The sequence below is a fragment of the Lactuca saligna genome, chromosome 9 (assembly GCF_052625555.1).
Source record: "Lactuca saligna cultivar CGN05327 chromosome 9, ASM5262555v1, whole genome shotgun sequence".
Classification (NCBI taxonomy): domain Eukaryota; kingdom Viridiplantae; phylum Streptophyta; class Magnoliopsida; order Asterales; family Asteraceae; genus Lactuca; species Lactuca saligna.
Window position 1 is genome coordinate 19,346,587 of NC_136425.1, and position 11,748 is coordinate 19,358,334.

The following is an 11,748-nucleotide window of genomic DNA, read 5'->3' on the forward strand; positions in this document are numbered from 1 at the left end:
TTTAGTAAAAATATTTATATTTTTTACTAACTTTGGACATATATAAATATATACATATGTTGTACATATAACGAACTCTAAGTGGGTTTGTGTTCTCCTCCATGAGGACTTCGAAACGATATATTATATGTCCAAAATAGAGTATAAGTGAATGAGATATCGATACTCAAAGATGGGTATTTGAGAATAAGTTTAGCAAAAGAGAGGAATGTGGGAATAAGTCCCACATTGGTAGAGAGACCAAACTCAACAAGGTTTATAAGCTTCATTGCATGAAAGGCTTACAAACTTGTGTCTATGGTTATGCTACAATTCCTACCCGCACGCAGGGGGGGTGGTGCAAATCTTGGTTCTGTAGACCAAAAACACTGAACTCATGCATGGGCGCGACCTGCGGACACGAAAACTCGGGCGCGCGCTACCCTTGTTTTTGCTAAACTTGACAGTTTTGGTCCCTATTTTTTGAATTCTGAAACGGGTGCATTAATTGCTTAATTAATGACATTTATTGTCATTAAACACTCAATCAATTAGTGATTTGTTTCCGTTTCACAATTCGACTATAAAAGAAGACCATTGCCTTCTCATTCAGACATACGAATGAATTTACTCTTCTTCTTCTTCCTTCTTTGCATACCTGCTTCCGGCGATCTTTTCAGGCAAGTGATTATCTCCGGCAGTACACAATATTGTTTAGGTTGTTGTACCCTGGGAACAGACGGCGAATCTGTTTAAGGGAATCGAGTCCAACTCGAGCCTCAGCCACATCGTTTGCATATAATCTTTCTTTATAGGAACCTCTCAAGGACGAAAATCGAAGACGTTATACTAACACATTGTCCACCTGGACTGTGTATGACGACTGTGGAGCGTCAACCTGTCTGCGTGAACGAGATGGTCGAAGGGGCATTTTTCAAGGTGGATTGGGACAAGGTAGGCACAATTTCCAGGTAAAAATAATAATAATATGAAAATAAGTATTTCTAACTACTCCCAAACGACCGCACGAATATATTAACAAAAACATAAATTCAGTGTCAGAACGAAAATACCTGACTGTGCGCTGAGCAACGGTAAATTTTTCGTGCTGATTTTTTTTTTGATTTTTGAAATTCCGTTCAGATGAATCTCTTCTAAATTGCATCCTGAGCAAACGTTTCTACCTTTCGTGGCCTACGGATGAGTAACGGAACATAGATCTTTTTTTTCTTGATTTGGACGAAAAACGAACGATTTGGGTGTTTGTGGTGAAAGAACTCGAAAAATAGAGGATTTCAGAGAGTGTTTTTGAAATGTGGTGGTAACAAATGAGGCCTACGATCATTATTTATAGGGAAATCGAAACCTGCGACCGCAAGGGGAGGACCTGCGATCGCAGGTTGGTCAAATATAGTCGTTGGCACGTTTCTCGATGTTTGTAACGGTCAAAAACTCAATAAAAATGATACTTGCAATCGCAAGGACTGGACCTGCGATCACAAGTTTGGTAAATAGTGTTCGAATCGATTTTTAAAAATGTGCAAAAACAGGCTATAAAACTGATACCTGCGATCGCAGGTTTGTTATTCATGTGAAAAACTTCCCAAAAAAACTTCGATGGCGAGCTGCGACTCTAATCTGTATAACCTGCGATCGCAAGGACTGGACTTGCAGTCGCAGGTTCCACCAAAACCTTATTTTTCAACTTTTTACAAAATCTCTCTGTTCCTTTTTATTTTGAAAACACGATTCAATTAAAAAGAAGCACCCTAAAAAACTAAAAACACAGAAATTAAAAAACAAGTTGCATAATTAAAATCAAAACAAATGCTCGGGTTGCCTCCCGGCAAGCTGCCCGTTTTTACTGTCGTTGGCTCGATATTGTTACTTGGTTCCCTTAGTTGCGGTAAGTTGGGACCTCGACTACCTCCACTTCTTCATTTGTGACTTGGAACCCTTCGTAAAATGGTTTGAGATGATGGCCATTCACCTTAAAGATTTTTCCTGTTTGTTCACTCTTAATTTCTATAGCACCATGATCGAACACGTTAGTAACAATAAAAAGCCCCACCCAACGAGACCTCAATTTACCAGAAATAAGTTTGAAACGAGAATGGTATAAGAGTACCTTTTGACTGGTAGTAAATACCTTTCGCGAGATCATCTTATCGTGGAACGCTTTCGTCTTTTCCTTATAGATTGCCTCGTTCTCGTAAGCATCATTCCTGATTTCTTCTAACTCTTGACTATCCAATCTTCTTTTCTTACTAGCCTCATTCATGCTCATATTCAGATTCTTGACAGCCCAATATGCTTGATGCTCCAATTCGACCGGTAATCGACAAGGTTTGCCAAAAACTATTCGATATGGTGACATATCGATAGAAGTGTTGTATGTTGTCCGGTGAGCCCATAACGCATCGTCTAAACGAATACTCCAATCTTTCTTAACCGGATTGATGGTTTTCTCTATAATGCCCTTGATCTGTCTGTTTGAAGCTTCAGCCTGTCCATTGGTTTGCAGGTGATATGCTGTGGATACCCGATGTGTGACACCGTATTTCTTAAGGACAGCTTCGAGGGTGCGGTTGCAGAAATGCGTACCCCGATCACTAACAATGGCTTTTGGTGTCCAAAACCTAGCAAATATATTTGTCTTGACAAAATCAACCACAACACTAGGGCCTTTAGGAACGCAAGAGTCCGATCATTGGCCTTTAGGAATGCAATAGTCCGATCCTCAACACTAGGACCTGCATCACATTCCAATAAAATAATATTTATTATATGAAAAAAATAATAAATTAAAAGTAATAGTCCAATAAAAAAATAATTAATCTAAAAAAAGAAATTAAAAAATTAACTAAAAGAAATTAATAATCAAATAATATAATATTTGTTAGAACAAAAATAGTATATATTAAAAATATTATTTTTTTAATACATAGTCATCCAATAAAAAATTATTACTCCAACAAAAAATAATTTTTTTTAAAAAAAGTTAACTAAAAAAATTAATAATCTAATAAAATAATTTTTATTAGTATATATTAATTCAATAAAAAATTTGATAAAAAGAGGAATTAAAAAATGAACTAAAAAGAATTAATAATCAAATAAAATATTATTTATTAATATATAATAATCCAATAAAAATCCGATAAAAAAATTAAAATAATTTAACTAAAAGTAATTAAAAATCCAATAAAATAATATTTATTAATATATTAATATTATATAATAAAAATAATTGTTATTAATATATAATATTTGAATAAAAAAAAGATTTGCATAAATAGTTATTGTAGTTTGATAAAAAAAAAACAAAACTGTAAAAATGGTGCATGAAGATAAAATTATCATTTTAAAAAATTAACGGTCAAACAGTTAAAATTAACGAAAGAGAGATAAAAACAACAATAAAATTTGATTAAAAAAAAAAGACAAAATTTATAATTTTTCAAACATTTTAACCTTAAATAAAATGAGTAATGACTATTTTTGCAATTTTGTTCACTGTTAAACATGATATAAGATAATAAAATATTAACACGATTGGTTTTTGTGAAAATTTTAATGGTTATGATAAGGAAAAAAAAACAAACAAACTATTATGGTTAAACTCCCAAACTAAATAAAATATCATGACTTTCTTTTAATTTACCGGTTAAAATAATAATAATAATAATAATAACCAAAAAATAGGAAGCTGTCTTTAGTGTATGATTTTATTTAGTGGATTATTACGAGAACATCACTTTCATTCTTTCAATATTACAAGTGCTAAAAATACCTACTATTTTAAAGGAATAAAAAATCATTAATTTAAAATGTGTAATTTACATATTATGAAAAATAATTTAAATACTGAAAATCGTGAGCATTCTTTTACGGGAAGTGATTCGTTCTCCGGTCAATGTTCCTCGTTTCCCGTGTGAGCGGTTGACGGGTAAACCCAAACTCCTTTTGGCGGCTTCTTATTCTTCTTCTTCAATTCCATTTCCATGTCATCTTTTGACATAGTAAACACACGACTCTCTCGAAGTATCTCATACTTCTTTCTACTGTTATCAACGTATAATCAACAGTCTTTCATCGTTTTAGATAGTTATTGAACAACTACCCAACAGTAAATCATACGTTTTATCTTTATTATAATTATCTGCGCACCAAGTGTTTGAATAAATGCTTGACTGAATCAAGAATACGGCTTTATCCTTTTTCTCCTCTCTTACGGGTGTTCGTTTTCTCCCCTGTTCTCCTCCAGTCTGATATAACTATTCTTCGGTCTCCTTTTTTTATTATCCTCATCTATCTTGGTGTCATGATTCTGCTTGTTTCACACGAGAAAGAATTGTTTAAGGAAGTTTGTTGTGCTTCTTGTTAAAATTTCAAGATATATTGAAAATTCAAAAGTTTGGTTCATTGAATTTCATCATAGCAGTTCAAAATGGGAAAGGTGTTGTGGACAGATGAAGATCAGTTTGATAATAATCATCCAGGATGCATATCTGGCATATTTCATGCTCTTCATCACCAATATTGGCACTCTAATGTCAAGAAGATAATTCGCCATAATACAAACCACAAAGGTATTTAATTTTGAATTTTTGATTACTTCACAATTATCAGAAACACAACCATTTGTTTATATCTGTATTGAAAGTACTTCTATTTCTTATTTTCTATAGCCAACAGAAGATACACAAGGGTATCAGACAACGAAGATCCTTTTGAATTTGTAAAACTTTTAGATCCAGAAACAAGTCATATACTGGTATGTAATATGTTCTTAAATATCTATACACAAAAGTGTTTGTTTCTTGTTTCAATAGAGAATAACATAATGAATGATACATGTTCCTTGATGATATTTATTAGGTGAATAAGAGTAATAAAAAAACAAGCTCAACCCAAAAAAAGTCACTAAAAGCTCGTATAAAAGCCTTAGTTTCTGAAGAACAAAATCAAGAAGCTGTATCAAGTCCAAGGTTACAAAGGACTTATTCAGTTCATCATTCAGAAAGCAATGAATGGATTCACCCCATCATTTTCTTTCCTGAAAATCAAGATATTGTATCAGATCCTAGTAATGTTAAGAATAAGGATTCTCGAGATATTTTAGAAATGTTTGAAGTTGATAAAGAGTTATTTACAAATATCTTACAAGAAACCTCCCAACTTTCTGATACAAAACCAAAATTAACCAAATCAGGTTCTTTTCCTTCTGGTAGAAATTTGAAGCCAACAACCCTTAAAGATAAGCTGAATGACTTCTACAAGAAATCAAAATCCAAGAAATCAGATTCATCAAATTACAACGATTTCAACAATCATGGTGTTCATATCAAAAGAGCATCTTCCCTTAATGAAGACAGATATGCTCGGTTGTTTGATTTTAATGTCACTAATGAAGGTGTTCTTCGACCTTCTAGAAGCTTGAAGCTAACAAACAAAAGTGACAACTTTTCAAATGCACAAGATTTTAGTTTTGTTACAAGGAATCCGGTTTCTTTTCCTTTAGGATTAGATTCCATGCAAGATTGTGAGTGTTTGAATGAAGATGTGATTGATAAAAGTGACAATCTTTCAGAAGAAGAAATTCAGTCGGATTTTCACATCTCAGAAGAAAATCTTGAGAAGGAAACTGAAAAGTCATCAAAGAGAAAACAATACAAAGATGATGATGATTATAGTTATGTGAAGGGGATTCTAGAGAGATCAGGTTTCATCAAGAATGGTTTTGAACAAACATGGTGTTCATCAAATCAACTATTAAATCCTTTTTTATTTCAAGAAATAGAGTCTGAATATGTCCATGATCCAGACCAATTTGAAGAGGAACTGAGTGAATTATCTCATCGATTACTCATCTTTGAATTGGTTGATGATGTTTTGGTTACAATGTATGAAAGATCATTGACATACTATCCGAAATCGTTGTCTTCTTTATGCCACATTCATCCCGCTCCATCTGGATCGGTTCTTGTTGATGAGGTCTGGAAGCGTGTGAGTCGACTCGTTGAGTTGAAACCGGATATGAGTGAGTCGTTGGATTGTATTGTGTCTAGGGATTTGGGAAGCGATGATGGTTGGATGAATTTGCAGTTGGATTCTGAGTGTGTTGCACTTGATTTGGAAGATTTGATTCTCGATGAAATTCTAGAAGAATTGTTGTGTGAATGTAGTTAGGGTTTTTGAAATCGCATTCAATCTGATAATTTTCAGAATGTTCTTTTATTGTTTGATGGAGTTTATTGTACTTGTAAATATTATATTTGATTTAGGATAAATGAGAATCGTTTTTTACTATTTGGTTATGGATGATGATGTAGTTGGTTTTCACTTGCTCCTAAAATTAAAATTAAAGACCCCCTATCTTTGAATGAATACCGTCTTATAAGCCTAATTGGTTGCTTAAGTAAGATTATAAGCCTAATTGGTTGCTTAAGTAAGATTATAAGTAAGATACTTTCCACTTGAATGAAGTTTATTATTGGAGGGATAATTGGTAATGTTCAATCGGCATATGTGGAAGGGCGTTGTATACTTAATGGTACTTATGATCAATGAGGTTTGTTCATGGGCAAAGAAATCACGCAAAATAATTCTACTCTTCAAGGTGGATTTTGATAAAGCATTTGATTCAGTGAATTAGCAATATCTAGACTCGGTTCTTGAACATATGGGTTTTGGAAACAAATGGCGGTTGTGGATTCGGGGCTGCCTAAATTCATCTAGGGCATCGGTCCTCATCAATGGCTCTCCAACGAAAGAATTTTCAGTATCCAAAGGGGTGCGACAAAGGGATCCTCTCTCGCCATACTTATTCATTATCGCTATGGAGGGTATAAATGTAGCTCTCAGATCTGCCTGTGATAAAGGGATTTTTAAAGGGGTCCAAAACCCGGGCAATGGACCAGCACTTTCTCACCTATTCTACGTAGAAGATGCGTTGTTCATTGGTGAATGTCTAGAGCTAATCTCAAGAACCGTGTGCGCATACTAAGGTGCTTCCATCTTTCATCAAGTCTCAAAGTTAATTTTCATAAATCAAAGGTATTCGGTATAAGGTGCCACCTCGCAAGAAACCATAAATTGGGCAACTTTATTGGGGTGTCAGGCGGGTGTTCTTCCATTCGACTACCTTGGAGTTCCAATTGGTGCCAATATGAACTTGAAAAAAAATTGGAATGCCATAGTAAAAAAAATTCACTCCAAACTCTCTATATGGAAGGCTAAAACCCTTTCGTTTGGAGGGAAACTAACCTTAATAAAGTCGGTACTTGGTAATCTGCCTACCTACTACTTATCTTTATTCAAAGCTCCAGGAGGTGTAATAGAAGAGTTGGAGAAAATCAGACGAGCTTTCCTATGGGGTGGATGTGATGATAGGAAGAAAATACACTGGGTAAGGTGGGAGAAGGTCCTGACGGCAAAAAGTGACGGAGGATTAGGAGTAGGTTCCATACAAGCACTAAACATTAGGTTGCTTGTGGAATGGTGGTGGAGGCTAAAAAATGAAAGTCATTCTCTTTGGGCTCGTGTAATCCATGGATTTCGCAACTTAGCAAATAAACCCTTCGAATACATATCTAGACAAAAGAATAGTGGGGTATGGAACACTATTGGAGGAATTAAAAAAGAATTGTTAAAGCATGGATTGGATGTTCACGACATTTTCAAAGTGGAGATTAAATCAGGAAACAAAACTCTATTTTGGTATGATTCATGGGTGGGTACAGGGAACTTAAAAGCAAAACATCCTTCCTTATTTGAACTAGAATCCCGAAAAAGATGTACTGTATCTGACAGAATTTCAGGTTCAAATCATGCTTGGAATTGGAAGTCTCAAAACTCGTTATCTTGGCTTTGAATCTGCTGTCAGAGCTCTGTCAAGTGACATATCAGATATTCGTCTGAGTCGAGGTTCAGACCACTGGAGCTGTAAGTATACAACTGATGGTAGGTACACGGTTAGCTCACTTAGACAAATTATTGATAAACATCATGGCAGCTTTCCTGGCAGTTCACTAATTAAATGGAGTAAGGTGGTCCCAATCAAGGTGTTATGCTTTATTTGGAGGGATGTACAAGGTAGAATTCCAACATCTATGGCTTTGGAGAATAGGCATACTCAGGTCAACTCATTGCAATGCACTTCATGTATTGGACGACCTGAATGTGTAGATCATGTTCTGCTTGATTGTCCGTTCGCTTCCATGATCAGGGACAACATCATGCCCTGGTGTGGAGTAAAACTTGATATGGTCTCAATAATGAATATTGGTGATCTTCTTTAGTTTGCTGGTACATGGGGAAACTGTCCAAAGAGAAGATAAATGCTTCTAATCATCTATTACAGATTGCTTTGGAATTTGTGGAAGTTTAGAAACAAACAGTTATTTCAACTGGAGGGCATTTCTATAACACAGGGGACTGAATGTATTAAGTCTATGATTTTTTATTGGCTAAAGCACAGGGGTACGAATGTAATATGTAAATGGGATAAGTGGTTAGTCTCTACTTTTACTGACTTGTAATTACTTGAACTCTTATGTACTTTGTATTTTGGTCCCTCATCTAGTTACTTGATAGGTGTGTGATCTCTCTTTTTAATATATTTGCCGTTTCCAAAAAAACTTGCTTTTCATCTTTGAAAATACCGGGTACCCTAATTTTCAAATTCAAATGTTTATTGTGTTCCCTAAGAAATTCACAAAGTTACATTCAATCTCACAATTCATTAATTACGTTTAATGGTATAGATTTAACATAATTTTCTTGTTTTCAAAAAATTACATGATTGTAATATATTAAAAAAAACTATTTATCAAGCCACGTTTTATGACCTTTTAATAAATCTCATTCTTTTACACTTCAATTTTAAGTTTAAAGTTTAATGCTTAAGCCGGAAGGAGTGGTAACACTCCTAGCATATTGACACCTAAGATTTTTTAGTTCTTGTTATGACACGTATACTTAACATTTATAGCACAAAAAATGTAGAGTGGTAGTGTTTGATTTTAAATAGGTTTTATTTTGAAAAAGAAAAAAAAAACAACCAATAGTTTTGTAATCAAAAGGTAAACAACCAATTAACAACCCAATAATCGTTCTCTCTCTTCTCGCTGAGTCCCTAACGACCCATAACTAGCGAGTCTTAAGGGAATGGTTTAACATTGCTTGGTAACTCTTTTTGTGAGAGGGGTGGCGATGCCACTCCCTATAGCCTTAAAAATTAAGACGTGTTATTTGTGTTATTTAAATATAAGTATGACATGTTATATAAAATAGGTTTCCACCTAATAACAAATTTACTTTTAAGATTTTTGAGTATTTGGGTAAGTTGGGTTTAAGGTACGCATAATAACAAATTATCTATGCCTATTTTTGTGATACAAAATATAAGGTAATTGAAATGGCATAGGGGGCATGTGCCCCTTTAACTTAAAGTTTGTGTCCATCCCTACATGTAAGTGACAGATCTAGGAATTTTTTTATTGGGGTATTGAGTCGGTCAAATAGTAAAAACAATCGAGTCAAATAGTAAAAACAATCGAGTCTGGTAAAATTCATTGGATCACACCTCACTAACTTATATTTTATCCTAAATGATATGTTTGATCACTTACCAAATTGACATGGACGATTTATTGTAGCTTTTATCCTAAATGATATGTTTGATCACTTACCAAATTGACATGGACGATTTATTGTAGCTGATAAAGCCTTCTAAAATATAATTTTGACAAAACTTTTAAACCAAATTATTCAAGACTAAACTTTATTTTGAGATATATAAATATTCAAATAAACTGATTAATTTTAATGCCAATATAAACTTGTAAACTAAACACAATAATAAGAATAATAATCAAATGTTTTTTTTTTTCCTAATGTCCAGTGGGCTTGATATAAATGATCAATTAGGCTTCATATAAATGACCATATAGACTTTGGCCCAAGTGTACTACATTCAATCTCCTACAATTCTAGTGACTATGCTTCTTTTCCAGCCATTAATATCAGCAAAGCTTCTATATCACTTAAATTAGGTAATACCAATCAAAAGTTATCCAAAGCATTGGGGAGCTCCTGTAAGAGTTTTATATTTCAGTTTAACGTTATAATAAGAAAAAGTTGCTTTGGAAAAAATCTGTTGGGTCATATGCCCCCACTCCTAACATCGTTGGATCCGTCATGTTCATGTAGAATGTGCAACTATATATTTATTATAGGGTTATCACTTATCTTATAAAACAAATTATTTAATTGTCTTCGAGTTGCCAGCAAACCCAATATATTGTGTAAAAAAGTAATGAACTTAGGGTTTATGTGTTTTGACTGCAATATTGCGTCATTTATCTTCGACCATCATGTTATGCATTATGATACATGCATACATGATACCTCGTATAGTATCTGACTCATAAGTTCGTGCCACATGATCAACTATGTGCCATTTTGATTTCAAAACTCCAAAAGCACGTTCAACGTCCTTACATGCTCCTTCTTGTCGTTTCGTGAAAAATTTGTCTCTTAGGTCTACTAGGTGTCCAAATGCCTTCATAAATGTGGAATATGGTGGATATATTCCATCTGTAAGGTAATACCCAAACTTATATTTATTTGCATTCACTATGAAATAAGCATCTGGTGTCTTTTCTAACAAAAGATCCTCGAATATTGGCAACTGATCGAGAACGTTGACATCGTTGTTGGAACCTGTAACCCCAAAATAAGCATGCAAAATCCATAAATCTTGGGAAGCAACAATCTCTAATACCAACGAAGATGCTCCATGATGACTGCTTTCATACTAGCCTTTCCACGCCACGGGACAATTTCTCCGGTTCTAGTGTGTGCAATCAATGCTTCCAAGCATACCCGAAAAACCATGTCTTTCTTCATGTGCTGCATATAGTTGTCGCATATCATGAAATGAAGGTTTGCGCAAGTATTTGTCACCGAAGGTTTCGACAACACCTCTTGCCAATCTATACAAACTTTCTCGTGCGGCTCTCTCAGACATTCTCATATAATCGTCAACAAAATTAGGTGACTCCCCTATGACCATAAGCTTAATTGCAGCAACACATTTCTGCAACTTTGTAAATCCTCGTTTACCTCTAGCATCATATCTCATTTGGAAAAACTCATACCTAAATATATATTTAACAGTTAAAAAATTGTATTTATTTTATCTAAAAGCAACATTTATAAATTAAAAAACTAGAAAGAAACGATACATTTTTTCGAAGGTGTTGACTATCTTTTCAAACACATTTTTTACAAATGAAACATTCTTTTGAAATCGTTTGGCTGGTAGAGACAATTATCTGCAAAATAATCGTTAACGTCGTATGTTGTGTGAGTAGTAGAGTTGGATCTGGCTGTAGTAGCATGCCTGTCTAATACTGGTACATCATACTCATGAAGATATCATCTTCATCGTTATCGTCGGTGAACGGATGGGCCAAATCAAAAAGATTCATTTTTGGTTTCGATTTATTGAAATTATATGTGAAATGGAAAGAAGAAATGAAAGTGAAATTGAGAGAAGTGTGAAAGTAAAAGAAATAGAAAGGATTAATTTTGTATTTATAATAGAGTTAAAATGATTTTTTTTTTATTTTTATTTTTTGATTGTGACCGTTTAACAACAGTCTAAATATGACAGTTTAATAGTAAATCCAAGCCCAAACCCTCCATTGCCTCCCATTTCCACAGTAACGTCACACGACGTAACGTCGGAAAACACGAATT

General features: G+C 34.0%; 3 protein-coding genes across 3 annotated transcripts; 1 reads left to right on the forward strand and 2 right to left on the reverse strand.

The window, feature by feature from the left end:
- Window positions 1–1,876: 1,876 nt before the first annotated feature.
- LOC145016047 (uncharacterized) lies at window positions 1,877–4,000 on the reverse strand. The gene is made up of 2 exons (XM_078974481.1): window positions 3,927–4,000; window positions 1,877–2,618 (listed from the first exon to the last, which is right to left on the reverse strand). The coding sequence occupies exons 1-2, from the start codon at window positions 3,998–4,000 to the stop codon at window positions 1,877–1,879; spliced, it is 816 nt and encodes a 271-aa protein (XP_078830607.1).
- On the forward strand, window positions 3,863–6,299 carry LOC145018646 (uncharacterized). Its single transcript, XM_078976519.1, has 3 exons — window positions 3,863–4,571; window positions 4,671–4,756; window positions 4,861–6,299. Exons 1-3 carry the CDS (start codon window positions 4,430–4,432, stop codon window positions 6,169–6,171), a joined length of 1,539 nt encoding a protein of 512 aa, XP_078832645.1. The 5' UTR covers window positions 3,863–4,429; the 3' UTR covers window positions 6,172–6,299.
- A 4,040-nt stretch (window positions 6,300–10,339) lies between these two features.
- On the reverse strand, window positions 10,340–11,477 carry LOC145016048 (uncharacterized). The gene is made up of 3 exons (XM_078974482.1): window positions 11,401–11,477; window positions 10,870–11,144; window positions 10,340–10,707 (listed from the first exon to the last, which is right to left on the reverse strand). The coding sequence occupies exons 1-3, from the start codon at window positions 11,475–11,477 to the stop codon at window positions 10,340–10,342; spliced, it is 720 nt and encodes a 239-aa protein (XP_078830608.1).
- Between the last annotated feature and the right edge of the window lie 271 nt (window positions 11,478–11,748).

Excerpts from the sequence above, each read along its gene's own strand:
- LOC145016047 (XM_078974481.1), bottom strand. The coding sequence starts at position 4,000 with ATGTCAAAAGATGACATGGAAATGGAATTGAAGAAGAAGAATAAGAAG. Across the intron at positions 2,619-3,926 it reads AAAGGAGTTTGGGTTTACCC|GTTTTGGACACCAAAAGCCA; the intron begins GTCAACCGCTCA and ends TATATTTGCTAG.
- LOC145018646 (XM_078976519.1), top strand. The coding sequence starts at position 4,430 with ATGGGAAAGGTGTTGTGGACAGATGAAGATCAGTTTGATAATAATCAT. Across the intron at positions 4,572-4,670 it reads CCATAATACAAACCACAAAG|CCAACAGAAGATACACAAGG; the intron begins GTATTTAATTTT and ends TATTTTCTATAG. Across the intron at positions 4,757-4,860 it reads CAGAAACAAGTCATATACTG|GTGAATAAGAGTAATAAAAA; the intron begins GTATGTAATATG and ends GATATTTATTAG.
- LOC145016048 (XM_078974482.1), bottom strand. The coding sequence starts at position 11,477 with ATGAATCTTTTTGATTTGGCCCATCCGTTCACCGACGATAACGATGAA. Across the intron at positions 11,145-11,400 it reads TTCATGAGTATGATGTACCA|GTATGAGTTTTTCCAAATGA; the intron begins GTATTAGACAGG and ends ATATATATTTAG. Across the intron at positions 10,708-10,869 it reads AGAAAGACATGGTTTTTCGG|GTTCCAACAACGATGTCAAC; the intron begins GTATGCTTGGAA and ends TTGGGGTTACAG.